Raw genomic sequence first — 21,640 nt, 5'->3', positions numbered from 1 at the left:
AAGGCCTAAAAAAATCAAGATCCATCTTTCATTTCATTTATGATTTAATTTAATCTCATCTTCTGCCCATTAGTTCCAGTGGTTCTGTTTTGGAGCTTTAAACTTTTTTTTCCTTTTAGTAAATTATTCCCATGTTTTCTTCCCTTTAGAACATTTGCACCAGTGTGGGATGTATTCAAAACATCTACAGAGAAATTAGCAAATTGTCACTTGGATCTTGTTAGAAAATTACAAGAATTAATAAAGGAAGTTCAGAAGTATGGAGAAGAACAAGTGAAGTCACATAAAAAGGTATCAGTTATGTTGCTCATTGGATCGGTTGGTCAGATATTGAATACTTTGTAGTTCTATTATTTTGATGAATCATTTCATACCTAACAGACTAAAGAAGAAGTTGCAGGAACTCTGGAAGCTGTTCAAGCCATTCAGAGCATAACTCAGGCCCTCCAGAAGTCCAAGGAAAATTACAACGCCAAGTGTGTAGAACAGGAACGTTTGAAAAAGGAAGGAGCTACACAGAGAGAAATAGAAAAGGTAATCGTAATAAAAATAATACCTCTGTGTTTTCAAAGTGTTTTCAAATACAAGACTGCATTTAATCTTTAAACACTCAAGAATGAGCTCATGTTAAAGATGAAAGTCACTGTGCATGAGTGTTAATGATTTTCCTAAGTGAAACAAAAGTAGGTTTGCAAAATATGTTGTGTATGGTAAGTAGTTTAGCAAATACATGAAAAGGGATGATTGCTTTATATCAGTGACACATTTGTAGGATATTTGTATAAGATAATTGATGAGATAGTTCTTGGTATAAGATTTAATAATAAGGTAAAAAAGAATTTAAAGCTAGACTTTGGTATATTTAGCAAGGCAGTAGATACTTGAGGGTAAGCTATAAATATATGTTGTGGGTGATTTATTGCTGACTTTGAGCCCATGTATCTAGCATTGTGGTAAACCGCAATGCTTTCCCTTACTCTCATCTTGATTGAAAGTAGATTTTTTTTCACCTTTCAAAACAGTTCAACCATCCACTTGTTTGATGTGGTATATTATCATTTAGGAATCAGTCATAGGGAGTGATAATTTTGAAAGCTTTGTAGAATATTTGAAATATCCAGTAAAAAAAAGTAACTATCTTGCAATTATAATAATTATAAAATTGTGTATACATGGGCAAGAATTAGAAATCTGGAAAAATCAAAACAGTCAATGGAATTTGGGATATTATGTTTCCTTTAGTGTTGTACAATAAATAAAAATTGGAAAGGGGTAAAAAATGAGGCACAGCAAATTCATGATTTTCAAACAGCATTTCAGACACAGCAGTTAAGAATAAAATATAAAAAGAGAAAGTAAAGCAAAATAACATGGTCCCAGAAGAAGAATATTATTATTATTAATGAACTAGAAATGGAACAGAAACTCAAAGGCATGTGTCAAGATTGATTATGCAGGCTTGTTGGACCCGAAGTCCTAAGTTAGGCAATGGAGTTTAGCTCTTGTATGGTATGGGAGACTAAATACTCCCCACTTGAGGTGGGGCTATAAATAGCAAAAAAAAAAAAAAGGTTTGTGCTGCTGAAGGGCTAAAGCATTATTGGATGCTGGGGCTTAATGGACACAGTTCTAAGTGGCAATCAGGCCATGGATTTGCCCTGATTATGACTATTTTGGTCATATCCTCAGTATTCTTCCAGGGAAGTAATTAAAAGCTGCCTTTGTATGACTGGTGGTAAATTGGAACCTTGGAGGGCTGGCAGGAGATAACGTGAAACTGCTAGATGGGGACGGGTGAGCGTAAATGATTAAGTACAGCACAATTCTAGGAGGTGATGTTTACCTTGTATTCTATAGAGTTGTCCAGTATCACTGATGGAGGGACAGGGAGAAGAGAGGGGAAAAAAGAAACCTCACACTTGAAATGAGCAAATAACCACACTTTTGGAGTACATCTTAAGAAATCTCATACAGCTTTCCCCTGCTATACAACAGTGTGTTTTTCACATGAAAAGTTACGTGAACCAAAATGGCAGAGAAGCAATTGCCTTAGAACACATCTTGCTAATGAATGTATGAAGGAAGCTGAGTTAAAGCGCAGATGCTCACAGAAGCAGTTCAGATCTGTGGAGACCAATGCTGAGACCAATGCTAAGTGTGGGTGGGTCGTGGAGAGGAGCTTGGATCGCTCTCACTGGTCTCAGGGTGTGTGCTCCCTTCATACTGGCTCCTGCAAAGCAAACACTGAGAACTATTTTTCTTTTCACCTTTGTTTTTGTAAAAGTAAAAATCCTCTCTGGATTTTTTTCCAGTTTGTGAAGACAGGTACTAATGTAATTCATTAGTAAAAGCAAAGTGGCATAAGACAAACTTTGGAAAAGCAAGGGATCTTTGTTAAGACAGATGGCAGCAAATTTAACAACTAGAAGAAGAATTCAATTCAAATAAAATTTAGGTTTATTAAACACGATCAGAAACATATACGTTCAGGATGTTCAGAGTTGCAAATGAACATACACTTATATTAAAGAAGTTAAGAGAGACAGATGAAACAAGAACTGGTAGATGGGAAAACAGCTAAGTAGAAAACTTGGCAATGAAATATATAGTTATTGAAATTTTTAAAAGGCATTAGAGAAGATAAACTTTAGAGTTGGTATAGTAAAAGACTGAATTTGGGAACTTACCAGTGACATATGCAGAGAGTAAAGGTCACTGTGGTCTGCTGTGGATTTTAGAAGAAAAAAATTGGAGAGGATGGTAGATAGGTAATATTTGAAGAGTTAACAGATCAGAATTTTTTCAGAATTAAATTCAAGAATTGGATCACAAATATGTTCTCGGTATTAAGCAGGTTAAATAAAGATAATTCAGACTGAGACACCAGAAAAAAGAATATGAAAAGCTGCCGGGTATATCTTTTTCCTCACATCTCTGAAGTTAGAATGCATCTTCAAATGGTGGTATCATCATGACTGTGGGCAGGTGGCCTCTGTCCTGTGGCGTCACTGCCTCTGTAAGCTTGGTATATCTGGTGGCTAGATGGACAGCCGCAACACTGTTGTTTCAGGTAACAGACCATTGAGGAAGGAAGGGTTCTGATTATTGTTTGAAAACCTTTTGTTGAGACCTGGTAAAATCAAGAAAATGTGAACACCACTGTTTGGAAGAAAATCTGAAGATGGTAGTGGGGCACTTTTAAGATATTCTCTGTCAATAATATTCTTGGTGACTTTGAAGATGATAATATGTGGGGGGAAAAACAGACCTTAGCAGCAGCCCCTGACTTGGAAGTAATTGAGAAGAGTCAGAATCTGAATGTGAAGAAAGATTGAGGAGTATCTCAAACAGTTCATTTTGCTTTCTTTTTTATTTTTATCACACAAGAATAAAAATCTACCTCCAAGTAAGTCTAAAAGAGCTCTTATAATAAGTCTAAAATAAAAATTTTAAGTGATAAGAAAGCATTATTTCATGGTTTAATTGACAGTGTTTCTCTGTTTGAGTGGTACACAAAATAATGGTGTGTTTTACAATTAATGGTATATTAGAATTAGTAGTAGTCAAGTATAACATTAAGCATAACTACTGAAAAAAGTATAATTTAAATCTTCTGAATCAGCAAAAATAAGAGAAAACAGTGCTTTTTTCTAGTTGTTCTGCTCAAGAAGCAATTATTGCTTGTGATACTAGAGGTGTTAGTGTGTCTCTGATTTATATATAGTTAAATCCAAGGTTAAGTAAATATTTTGGCCTGTAATAAGCTCTTTATTAATAAGCTCTTTATTACCATGAATGTAGATTTTTTTAAAAACAGATCTTTGAACTATTTTTTGTGTGTGTGAACTTGAAAGCATACTTATTGGATATTATGACATAGTATGCTTCTCATCTTCATTTACAAACCCTTTTATAAAGCGCCATTTAGAAGTTACTCGTATTTGTGGACTATGACAAAGTACTTATTTTTTATGTATACATTTGATTCATAAGATGTTACTGGAAAAATTATATAGACCCTTAAACAGAACTATTTCCAGTAGTATATCAATAAATTTATTTATAATGCTAAGGAAATGATAAAATACTGGATTTCTTTCATTATCTCTTGGTAATCTATTAGAACCAGTTTTTAATTATGAGAGGAAATGTAGCTGTTGCTTTAAAAGCTAGTTTCTTCTGCCCCAGTTTCCCGTTTGTTTGTTTGTTTTAATGAGTTTGGCTGCATCGAGTCTTAGTTGTGGCGCGTGGGCTCTTCATTGTGTCAGGAGGGGGCTTTCATTGCAGCGCGTGGGCTCTGTAATTGCAGCCCGCAGGCTCAGTAGTTGTGCACGGGCCCTAGAGCATCGGACTTGGTTGTTCCCTGGCACGTGGGATCTTTGTTGCCAGACCATGAATGGAAACCGCATTCAGTTTTGATACAAGATATAGTTTTGATACACTTGTAAGATAAAGTGATGTCCTATATTCTTTGTTTATAAAGGCCAGCAAGGATAAAGCATATATGTTTAATATAATATATGCAGTAAAATTTTCAAAGACAGTGCAAAGTTACTTTTTTAGGGTCTAGAACTGTATGCATCTCTTGCCATTCCCAATCTCCAGGTAAACCCAACTTTGTGTTTCTAATACTTATTAGATTGGTTTCTAATACTTACTGTTAGACTCCTGAACATAGCTGGAAATAATTACCTATGGTTCTGATTGTCTCTGTACAAATTCCAGGTTTTGCAGCTTAGCCCTCAGTGGCTCTTTGTAATACTTTTACTGCGGTGATTATTACCAGTTGCATCCTCCATCACCATGGTTTGAAACTTTATTCTGAAGTTTCCAACCACAGCCTTCTCTTCACTCACAGCAGACCACCTTTTATCACACCAAGAAAGTGGAGATCTTTTATCTTGAAATGCTATAGCTTCTCTCTTTTGTTTTTCTATCTTCTTTAAACTCTTATTTACTTCAACACCCCTTCCCTTCAGATTTCCTGTATTCAAATTGAGCAGTCTTTTGAGAATAATCAAATTTCTTGATAGCCACATGTCTGCCCCAATCTACTGGCTACTTTCCACCTGTTTCTAGCCTTTTTTGTATGGGTTGTGCTTCTTTTATTAACTCCCTGAGGAAAAGAGTTGTACATAATTTGTCTTCCTGTTCCTTAGTACCTAATATTTAATATATTGTTAAATTTGTGTTGAATAAGTAACTTTGATAAAATAAAAACTATTATAATACAGTAGCAATTAAAAAATAGAAATCTTGAAAAATAGACAATGATTAAAACAAATTATTGACTTTCTGAAGTGTAAAAAAAATTGAGCAACATCAAGGAAAATTGATTTTATTTTTTCAGTTTTCGTGCTAGCTTTATAGTCACTGATCAGACCTTAAATGGAGTATCTGTTGTAGGAGGAAGGAAGAAGACTCATATTATATTCTGCTGGTATTGTCACATTCTTGATTGCTGAATTTTTAGTAACATTGTACTGTTAAAATGTGGTTGTGTGATCTTCCTCTGGGTTATAAATGAAAGTATTTTAACTTTTAAAAGCACATTCCATTGGACAAGAGAATTAGGATTTAATTTCTACATCATTGGGTGACCATAACAAAAAACACTAATAAGAAAGACTTGAAAAAAGGTATTAAAGTTAGTCTATGTCATCTTGAACTCAGCATAGGCCTCACCTCTTAAAACGCACTTTTTTTTTTTTTTAAGGAAAGTAAAGTGATTTTGTGTAATTCTAAATGTTTTTGTTTTGTTACAGGCAGCTGTTAAATCTAAGAAAGCTACAGATACTTACAAACTCTATGTGGAAAAATATGCATTAGCAAAGGCAGATTTTGAACAGAAAATGACAGAAACAACTCAGGTTGGTATTTTTAAGGCTTTAAATCTAAAATAGGATATTTGTATTTATTGTTTATAAATTACAGTAAGTTATATTAAATATATTTCTGATACAAATAATTTTTTTCTGTCATAAGATTTTTTTATATTAGAAACTCTTAAAATGCACAGTCTCAATATTTTAATAATGCTGTTTTAAAAATACACCTCTTGTTTTGGAGATTGAAAATTATGGTCAGTCAGTAGTTATAATATCATAAGGGATTATTCAGATCAACTAGAAGAGAATGTTTAAAGAGTATTGGAGAAAATGAGGACATTGGTAGATGATGAAGATTATGTATGGGTTTTAAAATTGACTATAAGTAGAAAACTGGAAATCACTCAGTGCTGAGGATGTAGTGGTTAATAAATAAAGCAATCAGGAATCCCTGCTCTCATAGAACTTCCGTGTTAGTAAAGGAAAATAGACAGTTTAAAAAAGTCTGTCTCCCATTGACTTGGGATAAATTATATTCAATTTGATATTCTTAAGGCCTTAATTACAGGGCTAGATTTAAGATGGGTGCCTTTTATGAATCCTATCCAAAGCTTCTACCCTGATGTCTTGTCCTCTTGTTTTGTTTTTCTCCTTAACAGCTGTCATCACCTAACACCATGAATTTTATTTACTATTTCAGACAGGATAGGATGGGGATGCTGGGGTGACAGAGAATCCCCGCAGATCTCAGTGGATTACAGTAGCAAGTGCACGCTGCTTGTCCGTGATGAGTCAGCTCTTCACTCTGGCACTGAGACTGGTAGAGAAGCCTCTTTTTAGAGCATTCTTAGTCATCGTGTCTGAGAGGACTAGAAACGTGGTGAAGCACACTCGCTTTGCTGCCCGTGTTTTTTATTGTCTGTCTCCCACCACTGAGTAAGTTCTGTGAGAGCAGAGAGTGGTTTGTTTGCTGCTATCTCCTCTGCATTTAAAACAGTTCCTAGCTCATGGTAGGCACTCTGTAGGTGTGAAGAAGGACTTTATGAATCTGCCTCTTTGGATTCTAGGGCGTCATCTTGCTTGGAGTGCTGAATGAGTCACGTCCCAGAAACAGGGTTTGCATGCTTGTGTGTAGGCATAATGCACTCATCTTACCATGTTGTAGGCACTGCTAGATGCTAGATTTGTACAGTATATACGTAAATAAATTCTCTGTGCTTTACGTGGAGTATATACAGTATAGAGGAGGGAGACAGACATTAAATATATGCTTAATTATAAAGTTACAGATTATTATAATTGTTACAAAGGAAAAGAACAGGCTTCCGTGAGATCATGAGATAGAATTATAGAGATGGCCTAATTTGGACTAGAGACTTCCCGGGTAGCTCAGTTGGTAAAGAAAATACCTGCAATGCAGGAGACCCTTGTTTGATTCCTGGGTCAGGAAGCTCCGCTGGAGAAGGGATAGGCTTCCCGTTCCAGTGTTCTGGCCTGGAGAATTTCATGGACTGTATAGCCCATGAGGTCGAAAGAGTCGGACATGACTGAGTGGCTTTCACTTAATTTGGATTAGGGAGTTAGGAAAGGCCTTTTTGGAGAACTAACATTTAAAATTGAGCCTTGAAGAATCAGTACAGACAGTCTAGGGTATGCATGTTCCAGGCATTGGGACCATGGCTATGAAGACCTAGGTGTATGAAAGAGCTCCACATTCTAGAAAGTAAAAATACTTACTAAAACAGGAGAGATGGTGGTTAAAAATGAGGTTAAAGAGATAGTCAAGGACCAGGCTCTAGTGAGGGCTTAGGTTTTCTTCTAAGAGCAATTGGAAGACACTGAAGAGCTGTATGCAGGGATAAGACATGATATGATCTGCATTTTTAAAGCTAATTTTGACAGTTTCATGAAGAATGGATTATAGTGAGGCCAAAGGAAAATCATGAGTCCAATTTGGAAGGTAGTATTGTAGTCCATTGAGAAGGATAAGAGTCAGTGTGGTTGCCTTGGAGAAGGAGAGAAGTGAATACATTTGGAGATGGCAGGGTTAGGGTGGATGGGAGAATTCTAAAGGAGTTCCAGGTCTCTTCCAGATTTGACAGAGATGAATAGCAAAGTCTAGATGAAGACCTGTTAGTTTGAGGGGTTGGAAGGGGGTCTCCTGCATTGTAGGCAGATTCTTTACCCACTGAACCATCGGGGATTAATCCTTTTATACTTAAGTGGAGAAAGCAAATGGCAGTTTTGGAGGCTCTAAGTAATCTGGACTGGACATAATGTTCACAACCCCTTATTGACAATTCTGAATTCTCTGAACCTCCCCCCCCTTTTTTTTTTCTAGAATTCATTTGGCAGCAGAACTTGATTTGATCTGGTGTAAGGCTATATATAGTCTCTTTATCCTACTTAGGCTGAATATAAATGTTTTCCTTTAGTGTTTGATAAACAGATGCCACTGCAGATCCTACTGGTAGTATAATGACATATATGAAAACACGTTACCTTTATTTCAAAAAAATCCAAAATATTTAAATTCCCAAACACTTGGTCCCAAAAATTTTGAATAAAGAATTGGGCCTTTATAATATAGGGGCTTGGCAGTACACAAAACCATAATGACATCATCTATGGATAGAGAGTGGGGAATTAAAGCCAAACTCTGAGGTTCATCGTTGTCAGTTTGGAAGAGGAAAAGATGCTGAAACCCAAGTAGGAGAGCCAGAGAAGGAAAAAAACTGGAAAGTGTAATGTCGTGGCAGCTCAGAAGTGATAATGTTTCAGGAAGGGTTTAGTTTAAATGAGGCTCCAACTCCAGTGAGGTAGAAAGTTTCAATTTCTGTAGCAACTGTGGTCCTTGTGGACTCCAGCAAGTTCTCTTTTATCTTTTAAATTATAAGGCAGTTATTGATTTATTTTCTATCAGAATGATTAGTTTCTATCATTGAAAATCTTGCCTTCAGTTATTTAATTTGAAAAAAGAGAAGTTAGAATTTGTTCAAGTCAGTGTTTTCGTTTTTATGTACTACCTTTTATAGAATTTCAGCACTTATTTTTCCCTTCCCTCTTTCTGCTTCCTCATTACATTTTTTTTCAGATTGGCATTTTAATTGTTTATCTTGCCAATCCCAAGATGGAATAATTAATTTGTTGGAGCAGAAGTTTAGCCACGCTGCTTTTAAATAAAGGTGGTGGCATACGGTGCTAACACGTGTATGTTTTCTCTCTTGTGCTCACTCTTTGTCTCTCCCCCTCTCTAGCATGTACACACAACTGTAGAACAGGTTAACTTTGTTTCTTAATAGGTAGTAGGCTTTATTTTGGGTTACTTAGAAGGGGAAAGAATTCTTTTGCTTCTTTGGTTTTTGTTCCAGGCCAAGCAGGTTGACCTAACCCTAATGGGAGGGGGAGGTCTGTCAGTCTAGCAGTAATGAGATTTTGGTGGTAGGACCACACCAGAGTGAGAAGAAATTGAGTCCTTGGGTGAAGGAACTTAGACTTTACTTGGAGCACTTGTGATGTGAATTCTGTCACTTGAGACTGTGTGCTCAGTCACTCAGTCATGTCTGCCTCTTGCAATGCTTTGGACTGTCGTCAGCCAGGTTTCTCTGTTCATGAGATTTTCCAGGCAGAATACTGGGATGGGTTGCCATTTCCTCCTCCAGGGGCTCTTCCCCATCCAGGGATTGAAACTGCATCTTCCGTGGCTCCTGCACTAGCAGGTAGATTTTTTTTTTTTTTTTAACCACTGAGCCACCTGGGAAACCCTGAGTTAAGAATAAGCATGACTAAAATTGTGACTCTGCGCTTATGCTTTTCACCACTATCAGTTTAACTGGAAACAATAGGGAGATTTTGTTTACTTTGAACAGAAACATGGCTAGTACAAAGAAATTTGAGAATTGTTTAAGTAACACCCTCAGATTAAGTTTAGTATTAGAGTGCTTTTATATATATATATATATATATATATATATATATCTGTGGTGGTGGTGTTCAGTCGCTAAGTCATATCTGACCCTTTGTGACCCCATGGACTGCAGCATGCCAGGCTTCCCTGTCCTTCACTATCTCCTGGGGTTTGCTCAAACTCATGTCCATTGAGTCGGTGATGCCATCCAACCATCTCATCATTTATTATCCTCGTCTCCTGCTGCCTTCAATATTCTCAGCATCAGGGTCTTTTCCTGTGAGTTGGCTCTTCACATCAGCATCAGCCAAAATATTGGAGCTTCAGCTTCAGCATCAGTCCTTCCAGTGAATGTTCAGGGTTGATTTCCTTTAGGATTGACTGGTTTGATCTCCTTGCTGTCCAGGGGACTCTCTAGTCTTCTCCAGCACCACAGTTCAAAAGCACCAATTCTTTGGCGCTCAGCCTTCTTTATGATCCAACTCTCACATGCATACATGACTACTGGAGAAACCATAGCTTGGACTATACAGACCTTTGTTGGCAAAGTAATATCTCTGCTTTTTAATATGCTCTCTAGATTTGTTACAGCTTTTCTTCCAAGGAGCAAGCGTCTTTAAATGTCATGGCTGCAGTCACCATCCACAGTGATTTTGGAGCCCAAGAAAAGAAAATCTGTCACAGTTTCCACTTTCTCCTCATGTGTTTGCCATGAAGTGATGGGACTGGATGCCATGATCCTAGGTTTTTGAATGTTGAGTTCAAAGCCAGCTTTTTAACTCTCCTCTTTCTCTCTCATCAAGGGCTCTTTAGTTCTTCACTTTCTGCCCTTAGAGTGGTATCACCCATCTGCATATCTGAGGTTTTTGATATTTCTCCTGGCAGTCTTGATTCCAGCTTGTGATCCGTCCAGCCCAGTATTTCACATGATGTACTCAGGCAGGGTGACAATGTGTAGCCTTGTCATACTCCTTTCCCAATTTTGAACCCAATTTTTGTTCGTCTGTAGTGGCTGACAAAATTGTACTTTTTAAAAAAGCTAATGTAACAATAATATGAACCCAGTGAATTTGAATGCAAGGAAGAAAAATCTGTTTTGTTCAAGAAAAAGTTTATTCTTTTATATTCAAACACTTGATACTATATTCCTTTGCTAAATAACTGAATTTATTTAGTAGTCACTAATTTTGAGGAATTGTGATATTTAGCAATATCTTCCCACCGGAAATAAAGCATAATTTCAAAATTGCAGCTAAATCATGCTTTTAGGTTCTGCTTGGCTTCACGCTTCAAGATATTTCTCAGTTATTAAGGATCTGACTTAGATTTGGTGTTTCAAAAGAGAAAGAAGGTGCACAGTTTTCTTGGTATTAGGAATCATCCATATGAAATTAGTGGCCATTTGGCCAGTCTTTCCTGGATTTGAGACTACCTTTCTGTGAAAAAATATCTTGTTCATCGAAGTGCCTAATTTTAAGCTAAGGGTGAATTCTTATAATAGAAACATAAAGTAGAATCATGTTCTGGCTGACTGTTCCTCAGTTCTTAAGAATAATTTAGGATCTTGCAGTATTCTCATTGGACTTGGTCAGAATTAGCCAAACAAGTTCTGTGTTTTAACTTTATCATTCCTCACGAATAAAACTGGTAAGTTTTTGGACTGTTGTTGCATTACTGCCAAAACTATAATTTCACCATTATTGATTTTTTTTTAAGTTCATACCCTTTACACAAATATGAATATGATTATTTGCCTTAGAGATTTCTGATGCGTGCTGAAGGAAACTGAACATTTAATATGGGGTGAGGGAATTTAATTTAATAAACTAGGGAAAAATAGCAAACATCTAGGCCTGCTCCTTAGACCTGATATAATTTGCCAAGAAAGAGGGTAATCAGGTTTGGCAGTGGAAATGACAGATGTATTTTTTCTCTTTTTATTTGAAAATGACTAGTTCAGCATTTCCCAAATCCTGTTTTGAAGAATATAATTGTTCTGTGATATATTAATAGATACTCAGAGAGGAAAAGAAGGGTTGTATGGGTAAAGAAATTTGGAAGACACAGGGTTAAGCAGAGTAAAACAGGCTTTGTTACTTTAGTATTTCTTAGTTACTTCAGTTTTTAATATATTTCTTGTGAAGCGAAGTATGGCACTGGTTTTCTTCCCGGGAAGTAAAGACCACAATAACGTGGAATTTTTTTCCCAGCAATATTCTTACTTCTTTCTAGCCCATTTCCTGAATAGTCCTGGAGGATCTGTGTGTTTTGTAATTTGAAAACATTCCCCAGGTCATCTGAATCAGCCCTGCCTTCAGTTGAGAACTGCTGAGATAGAGTATACACACACCTTTTCACAGATTTCTTAAACCATAGACTACCTCTTTTGGAGAGTGTATATTAACACTTTAAGAATTAGACATTTTGAAAGCCTCTGGGCTAGATTGTAAAGTCTTAAGAAGTAAACTGTAGTTTTAGCTCTGCCAGCTGGTTGTTTTTCAGTTTTTTAAAATACTTCTCCTAAAAAAAAAATAAAGACTTCTCCTTTGGTTTTTTGACACTATTCTCTTCTGGGTCTCCTCCTAATTTTCTGACCCTGATTATAGATTTTAATTTGTGGTATCTTCTAATACTTAAAAAATTCATATTTGCCTGTGAAATGGCATAAAAAGTTAACTTTTTCTGATGTTATATTTCATTATGTTAGCTAGACTCATTTGTCTAGAAGCATAGTTCAGTTCAGTCACTGAGTCATGTCCAACTCTTTGCGACCCCATGGACTGCCGCACACCAGGCCTCCCTGTCCAACACAAACTCCTGGAGCTCACTCAAGCTCATGTCCATTGAGTCAGTGATCCCATCCAGCCATCTCATCCTCTGTCGTCCCCTTCTCCTCCTGCCTTCAGTCATTCCCAGTATCAGGGTCTTTTCAAATGAGTCAGTTCTTCACATCAGGTGGCCAAAGGATTGGAGTTTCAGCTTCAGCATCAGTCCTTCTGATGAATATTCAGGACTGATACCCTTTAGGATGGACTGGTTGGATCCTTGCAGTCCAAGGGACTCTCAAGAATCTTCTCCAACACCATAGTTCAGAAGCATCAGTTCTTCGGCGCTCAGCTTTCTTTACTGTCCAACTCTCACATCCATTTATGACTACTGGAAAAACCAAAGCTTTGACTAGATGGACTTCATTGGCAAAGCAACGCCTCTGCTTTTTAAAGCACTGTTAAATTTTGTATAATAATGGTAACTTGTTAAGTTTGGTTAGCTGTATTAAGATGACTTCAAAAAATTTGTTTTAATTTCAGAATGTATCTGTGTGTGTAATTTTTTTTTTTATATTTGCTACCCAGAAATTTCAGGATATTGAACAAACTCATCTCATTCACATAAAAGAAATTATAGGATCCTTGTCAAATGCTATTAAGGAAATTCATTTGCAAATAGGCCAGGTAAGTTTTTGCTTTTAGTAAACCGATTCATGAGAATTTTATGTTCTCTTATAACTTTAAAAATCCAAACTCATTACATGGTACTGAATTATTTCAGATAAAGACTATATATTTACATGTATTAAATATGAAATAACCTGGAGTTTGTCATCCTATCAAGGATGATAATTTAATTTTTAAAATTAATTTTGTTCAGTCTCTTTATATTAAAAGTCTGCTGTTAATAATTTTTGAATATATTTTTTAAAGTTTTGTAATTTTAAAATTTAGAATAGCAACTTCAGTAAGGTATAGAATTTATACTTAGAAATTTTCCAAAAATATAAAAGTGGTTTATTGATGATATTTAGGGTGCATTGAAATATAGCAGAGAAAGATGAAGTCTGTTATCTTTTTACTAAAATTCTAATACTATTTTCATTGCTTCATGAGTTTTATTTCTTGTAAGACTGATGTCTCTAAAACACTCAGATACGAACATGTCACTGCACTGACTTCTATTTTAATTGTTTTGTGGAAATTTTGCCTGAAATACAGTATTTATGGAAAATGAAAAAAACTTATCTTTATTTCATTTTAACAGGTCCACGAAGAATTTATAAATAACATGGCCAATACTACAGTTGAAAGCTTGATACAAAAATTTGCTGAGTCAAAAGGCACTGGGAAGGAAAGACCTGGTAAGATGACAGACTCTACAAGGAGACATATTCATATTTCCCATTCAGTAACAAGTGTGTTTGCCTTTAAATTCCAAAATTGCAAAATGGAGCTTGGGAGATACCTAAAAATCTGTGTGAAACCTCAGATATCATTTACTTTGTGTCAGATGGTACGTTAGGTTTTTGTTTTGACCTTCCGTATTAATAATTTAGTACTACCTAAAATGGTAGTACCTAAATGGTGGCTCACACAGTAAAGAATCTGTCTGCAATGCAACAGACATGGGTTTGATCCCTGGGTCAGGAAGATGCCCTGGAGAAGGGAATGGCAACCCACTACAGTATTCTCGCCTGGAGAATTCCATGGACAGAGGAGTCTGGCAGGCTATAATCCATGGGGTCGCAAAGAGTCGGACACAATTGAGCAACTAACACTTACTTACTAAAGTGGTTATCATACTTTACTAAATGAATATATTAAAGTTTATATTTTCATAAGTATAGTTAGCAACAGAAGGCCATTTTATAATAAGACAAAGAGTGGGAGAGAATATTGAGCCCTCAGAGCATTGAAGACAGTGGAGAACCTTTCTTAAAATTTAGTAAGAATTTAAATTTTCTTTCCTCATTCATATATGTATTCAATGTTTTTATCGAGTGCTCACAGGATTCTAGGTACTGTTCTAGACCCTGGGGACATACCAGTGAGTATAGAAATCCCCTTTCCTATTTTATGAAGAGATGATTATAGGTTTCCTTAATCTCACTGTTAATATACATTTTATATCAGATATCATAAGCAGCATTCTCTTACCTACTCAGCATGCTTACAGTCTTTTATTTAATAGATTTCTTGAATCAATTTATTATACTTATAGTCTTCTAGATTTTTAAAATCATTTATTCCATATTCTTTCAAGATACTTGTTTTCACTCTACAGGTAAAAAGTATTCAGTTCTCAGTGGACTGAAGTTAAAATCTAGTTTAGAATTCAGGAAAATGAATAAGTGATTTGATTAGTCTGTGAGCCATTTTTCTTTAGTATAGTTCACAATACTAAGTTTAAAGCCTAAATCATCTTCACTTCCTTTTTCCCACATTTTGTTAAGTTTTAAACTGTATTGATTCAGTTTTTTCAGTATTTTTCCCTTTAGGCTTTCTTCCTTACCTACATCATTGAATGCAGCAGGAGGTTTCTAAATACAGGCGCAGTAACAATTTCTCTAGTCTGTCTTACATTGTATAGCATATTAATGCTTTGGCTATATAATTATGAACTTAATAACTGAGTTACTCATAAATTGCTGACTTTACATTATCAGTTCAGTCGCTCAGTCGTGTCCATCTCTTTACGACCCCATGGACTGCAGCACGCCAGGCCTCCCTGTCCATCACCAACTCCTGGAGTTTACCCAAACTCATGTCCATTGAGTTGGTGATACCATCCAACCATCTCATCCTCTGTCATCCCCTTTTCCTCCCACCTTCAATCTTTCCCAGCATCAGGGTCTTTTCCAAAGGGTCAGTTCTTTGCATCAGGTGGCCAAAGTATTGGAGTTTCAGCTTCAGCGTCAGTCCTTCCAGTGAACACTCAGGACTGATCTTTAGGATGGGCTGGTTGGATCTTGCAGTCCAAGGGACTCTCAAGAGTCTTCTCCAAAACCGCAGTTCTAAAGCATCAATTCTTCAGTGCTCAGCTTTCTTTACTGTCCAACTCTCACATCCATACATGACTTCTGGAAAACCATAGCCTTGACTAGACGGACCTTTGTTGGCAAAGTAATGTCTCTGCTTTTTAATATGCTATTTAGGTTGGTCATATTTCCTTCCAAGGAGTAAGCGTCTTTTAATTTCATGGCTGCAGTCACCATCTGCAGTGATTTTGGAGCCCCCAAAAATAAAGTCTGCCACTGTTTCCACTGTTTCCCCATCTATTTGCCATGAAGTGATGGGACTGGATGCCATGATTTTCGTTTTCTGAATGTTGAGTTTTAAGCCAACTTTTTCACTCTCCTCTTTCACTTCATCAAGAAGCTCTTTAGTTCTTCACTTTCTGCCATAAGGGTGGTGTCATCTGCATATGGTGTTATTGATATTTTTCCTGGCAGTCTTGATTCCAGCCTAGCTTTTCTCATGATGCACTCTGCATTTCTTCTTTATAGACAGAATGAAATTTAGATTCTGGACTTAGATTCAAAGCCTTTCAGGATCTGCCCTTGCCCAGTCTTTAGTGTTGCTTTCCATTATTTCTTTTCTGTCATCCTCCATTGCAGCCAACCTGAATTGCTTGCTGTTTCCTATTCATACTCCCTTTGTGCCCTTGGTACCTTAGTTATGCTAATGTCTCCTCTAGAAAATGCTATATCCCACTCATTTGCCAAATTAAGCTCTTAAAGAAGCCAGGTCATGTGTTACTTGCACCATTGTTGTTGTCTAACTTAGATTTCAGTAATTATGCTTTTGTGAAGAAAGGTTCTGTATTTGATTCATCTGTTTATCTTCATTATGTATAAACAGTACATTTTTGCTCAGTGAATGAACAGATGGACATATATGGTAAGGTTAGGATGTTAAAGAGGTTGGAATGGTTGAAGATACTGGAATGGATGGAATGCTGTTAGAAAAGTCTTGGTAAAGAAATAGTAAATAATTATGGCTAAAGTTTAGTAAGTACTTATTAGTAGCATGTACTGTGTCAACTGCTTTGCAGGCAAAGCTTGATCTTCAGGAACTCTTTGATGTAGGTACTTTTATTCCCATTTTACAAATGATGGAAATATTGAGAGGTTAAATTGTTTGCCCAAACTAAGTACATGGCAGATTACTGGGATTAAATTTCAGAATCCTTGACCTCAAGGCCCATGCTTTGGAGGAATGAAAATTGAACAGCATAAGTTTACATATGTAGAAAGAATGAGAATGCTGAGATACATAACTATAGAGTAGTGTGAAACCCTAAAATTTATGGTAAAGATTGGATGGCATCATCGACAGGACGGACAGGAGTTTGAGTAAGCTCCAGGAGTTGGTGATGGACAGGGAAACCTGGCCTGCTGCAGTCCATGGGGTCACAAAGAGTCAGACACGACTGAGTAACTGAACTGAACTGAAGACGAGTTATGAGAGGTAAAAGCAAAGAGTTTTTATATGGAGCATTTAGAAATATTGATAGAATAAAAGCAAATGTGTATTGGCTAACTGAAAACGCCTTAGAGCTGAGTGAGGTTGGTAGATTGTATCATTGTCAGTATCCTTTTTGTGACATTATTTTGTAGTTTTGCAAAATGTTATTTCAGGAAACTGGACCAAGTGTACAAGGAACCTTGTTGTATTGCTTTCCTTTTTCCTTTTTTAAAAAACTGTAAATCTACAGTTACCTCATTGAGTTCAGTTACTTTCTTATCTGTGGTATAGCACAGTACTTAACCCTATAGTTTGTGATCTATACTTTACTATACTAGTGAGATGTAAGCCTCAAAGTCTTCGTCTATAAAGTGAGGATAATAATAGTTCCTACCTCATGGGGATTTGGGAGGTTTACCTGAGATAATGTAATATTTATTGAGTACTTAGTGTTATTTTTCCCAAATTAATACATACTCGATTAATAGATAGGTACTATGGGGTATTATTTATTTATAAATTTAAATATATTTGCCTCAAGATACACAGACATGTAGAAAATTTCTGTGACTAACTGGTAAGAGGGAGGCCAAGATTGGTGATGACATGGGCTTTCCTAGAATTACTTAGCCCAGAATTAGGTGACAGTTTTAGGATGACTGTTGACATCATGTATATAGGTGACTGATTTTCAAGATAAATGATCCTAGAACTTAACTTAGGGGAAAGAAAAGGCGTGAGCGGGGGTGGAATGGAAAAGTTAAATACTACTTCTCCAGTTGACTTGCTGTGGGCGACAAGCTCTTTCATACATATTTGTTCTGTCTGTGGGCACTAGAGGGAGCTCATTTCAGTAATGGAAATTTTGTATTTCTCAGAACATAATACATGTGATTGTAAGAAATTACTGGATTTAAAGAATTTTGTTTTGTAAGAAATACACTTGCTTCAATTGTGTATACTAGGGCTTCCCTGGTAGCTCAGCGGTAAAGAATCTGCCTCCAATGCAGGAGAGGAGGGTTTGATTGCTGGGTCGGGAAGAGCCACTCAGGTAGAAAATGGCAGCCCACTCTAGTATTCTTGCTTGGGAAATCCCATGGACAGAGGAGCCTGGCACTGTAGTCCAGGGGGTTGCAGAGTCAAAACACACACACACAGCCACTCTCTGTCTCTGTCTCTCTTTCTCTTTCTTTCTCTCTCACACACATTCTCTCTCTCTTTCACACATGTCTCTCTCTCTCTCTCTCTCTCACACACACACACACACACACACACACACACACACACACACACACACACACACACACACACACACACACACACACACACACACACACACACACACACACACACACACACACACACACACACTAACTCACTCACTCACTCACTCACTGCTGGTAACACTTTTTCTCTTTTGTAAGGGCTCCCTCTGGTGGGTGAGTTCTTCTGTAAACTGGTTTTAGTCCTATGGGGCACAATTTTAAAAGAAAACAAGAGGCCCACTTCTTTAGAAACTGCATAAACTGAAAGTTAACCCATTTGTCTTACACTGAAAAATGAGTATTTTTTTCTGTAGCCAGTTATCTGTTGAAAGATGTAACCTCTAGCTCTATGTCTCCAATTTTCCTGTGTAAATCACACTTTGAGAAAGTATTAAATTTTCTCACTATTATTGAGACTATTTTAAAAACATAAATATACATATATAATAATGTACATTTAATAAATATATATTCAATTCAGTTCAGTCACTCAGTTGTGTCCAACTCTTTGCTACCCCATGGACTGCAGCACACCAGGCTTCCCTGTCCATTACCAACTCCTGGAGTTTACTCAAACTCATGTCCATTGAGTCGGTGATGCCATCCAGCCATCTCATCCTCTGTCATCCCCTTCTCCTCCCACCTTTAATCTTTCCCAGCATCACAGTCTTTTCCAGTGAGTCAGTTCTTCACATCAGGTGGCCAAAGTATTGGAGTTTCAGCTTCAACATCAGTCCTTCTAATGAATGTTCAGGACTGATTTCCTTTAGGATGAAAGGAAAGGAGAAAAGGAAAGATATACCCATTTAAATGGAGAATTCCAAAAAATAGCAAGGAGAGATAAGAAAGCCTTCCCCAGGGATCATTGCAAAGAAATAAAGGAAAACAACAGAATGGGAAAGACTAGAGATCTCTTCAAGAAAATTGGAGATACTAAGGGAACATTTCACACAAAGATGGGCTCAATAAAGGATAGAAACGGTATGGACCTAACAGAAACAGAAGATATTAAGAAGAGGTGGCAAGAATACACAAAACAACCATTCAAAAAAGATCTTCACAACCCAGATAATCACGATGGTGTGATCACTCACCTAGAGCTTGACATCCTGGAATGTGAAGTCAAGTGGGCCTTAGAAAGCATCACTACGAACAAAGCTAGTGGAGGTGATGGAATTCCAGTTGAGCTATTTCAAATTCTAAAAGATGATGCTTTGAAAGTGCTGCATTCAATATACCAGCAAATTTGGAGAACTCAGCAGTGGCCACAGGACTGGAAAAGGTCAGTTTTCATTCCAGTCCCAAAGAAAGGCAATGCCAAAATACTGAAACTACTGCGCAACTGCACTCATCTCACACGCTAGTAAAGTAATGCTCAAAATTCTCCAAGCCAGGCTTCAACAGTACATGAACCGTGAGCTTCCAGATGTTCAAAGTGGATTTAGAAAAGGCAGAGGAACCAGAGATCAAATTGCCAACACTGGTTGGATTATTGAAAAAGCAAGAGAGTTTCAGAAAAAACATCTATTTCTGTTTATTGACTATGCCAAAGCCTTTGACTGTGGATCACAACAAACATGTATATTAAGATTAAATATAAATATACACATATAAAAATATATTGTATAATATGTAGTATCATTTTTGTCATTACTTTTTTATTGAATTATAATTGACAAATACCATTGTATTAGCTTTAAGGTATGCAGCATAATGATAAATGTATATATTGCAAATGATTGCCAGAGTAAGTTTAGTTAATGTCTATTCCCACACATAGTTAGATTGTTTTTCTTGTGATAAGAACTTTTAAGGACTACAGCTGGCCCTCTCTATCTGAGGATTCCACAACCATGGACACGGAGGGCTGACTGCCTTAGGCCATATAAGGGACTTGAGCATCTTCAGAATTTGGTATCTGCAGGGATCCTAGAACCAGCCGCCTTCAGATACTGCGGGATGACTGTACTCTCTTAGCGGCTTTCAAATACATAATATGATATTGTTAAGTAAAGTCACCATGTCTGTGGGCTTATTTTGTCCTATAACTGGAAGTTTGTATGTTTTGACCACCTTTACCCATTTTACCCAGTGGCTTTCCCCCTCACCCACTCTGTATCTGTTAGTTCAGTTTTATTTTTTAGATTCCACATGTAAGTGAGATCATAGAGTATTTGTCTTTCTCTGACTTATTTAACTTAGCATAATGCCCTCAGGTTCCATCTATGTTGTCACAAAGACAGGATTTTCTTTTTTTTGTGTGTGTGGCTATTTTGTGTGTGTAGAGAGGGATATATATGTGTGTGTGTGTAGATATATATATATTTTATTGATCCTTCATCTGTCAGTAGAGACTTAGGTTTGCTTTCATGTCTTTGCTCTTAAAAATAGTGCCACACTGAGCATGGGGCTTCGCTGGTAGCTCAGATGGCAAAGAAACCGCCTGCAATGTGGAAGACTGGGTTGGAAAGATCACCCAGAAAAGGGCATGGCAACCCACTCCAGTACTCTTGCCTGGAGAATCCCCATGAACAGAGGAGCCTGGTGGGCTGCAGTCCATGGGGTCGCAAAGAGTCGGACACGATTGAGCGACTAAGCACATACATACACTGAACATGAGAGTGAAGATTTTTTTTCTCGGTAGTGATTTAATTTTCTTCTGATAAATATGGAGAAGTGGAATTGCTAGGTCATATGGTAGTTCTATTTTTAATTTTTTGAGGAACTTCCATACTGTTTTTGTCATTACTTTTTAAATGTTGTACTGCTTGGCTTTTCTGGAATTTGAGTTACTCTAAGTGGATGCTTTGGATATCAAAGCACTGTGGTCTGAAAGAATCATGAATAAACAGGTGTTTTCTAATTGTGAATGGCTTATTATGTTCTAATGACATTATCCTCATTCTCATATATTTTAGTTGCAGCTAAAATTAAGATTAAAATCTGTATTTTTTTAATTTCCTATTTTACAGTCATTCTGCTAATTTCACTCTGTGCTGTTCATAATTCATAAAATCTAAGCAAGTTTCCATTTATAAGGAACAAAAGGATAGATAAATAACAAGTTGGTAAACCAGTGTCTAATATGTTTAAATAAAAGATTTTGTTGCAAAGCTTATCTATATTTTCATTATATGATAATATAGGTTTATGGCTTCCATCTGAGGACTTCCAGGGAGAAGGAAATGGCAACCCACTCCAGTATTCTTGCCTGGAGAATCCCAGGGGCAGAGGAGCCTGGTGGGCTGCCCTCTGTGGGGTCACACAGAGTTGGACACGACTGAAGCTACTTAGCAGCAGAGACTATATATTGTGTTTACAGTTACAAATAGAAAAAGCTTCAGAAAGGTAGACATAAAACCAGCCACCAAGAAAAAAGGAAAAATGAGATTCTTGTAATGA

The 21,640-nt window shown here is 36.8% G+C and overlaps 1 protein-coding gene across 2 annotated transcripts in view; it reads left to right on the top strand.

The window, feature by feature from the left end:
* The window catches only part of FCHO2 (FCH and mu domain containing endocytic adaptor 2), a 118,859-nt gene that overhangs the window by 36,964 nt on the left and 60,255 nt on the right, over positions 1-21,640 (top strand). For both annotated transcript variants that reach the window (XM_060400320.1, XM_060400321.1), the window contains 5 exons: positions 150-291; positions 382-534; positions 5,766-5,870; positions 13,089-13,187; positions 13,771-13,867. In XM_060400320.1, the coding sequence (XP_060256303.1) occupies positions 150-291; positions 382-534; positions 5,766-5,870; positions 13,089-13,187; positions 13,771-13,867 (596 nt within the window). The remainder of the gene's footprint in view (positions 1-149; positions 292-381; positions 535-5,765; positions 5,871-13,088; positions 13,188-13,770; positions 13,868-21,640) is intronic.

The sequence above is a fragment of the Ovis aries genome, chromosome 16 (genome assembly GCF_016772045.2).
Source record: "Ovis aries strain OAR_USU_Benz2616 breed Rambouillet chromosome 16, ARS-UI_Ramb_v3.0, whole genome shotgun sequence".
Lineage (NCBI taxonomy): Eukaryota > Metazoa > Chordata > Mammalia > Artiodactyla > Bovidae > Ovis > Ovis aries.
This window is presented reverse-complemented; position numbering and strand designations above follow the sequence as displayed.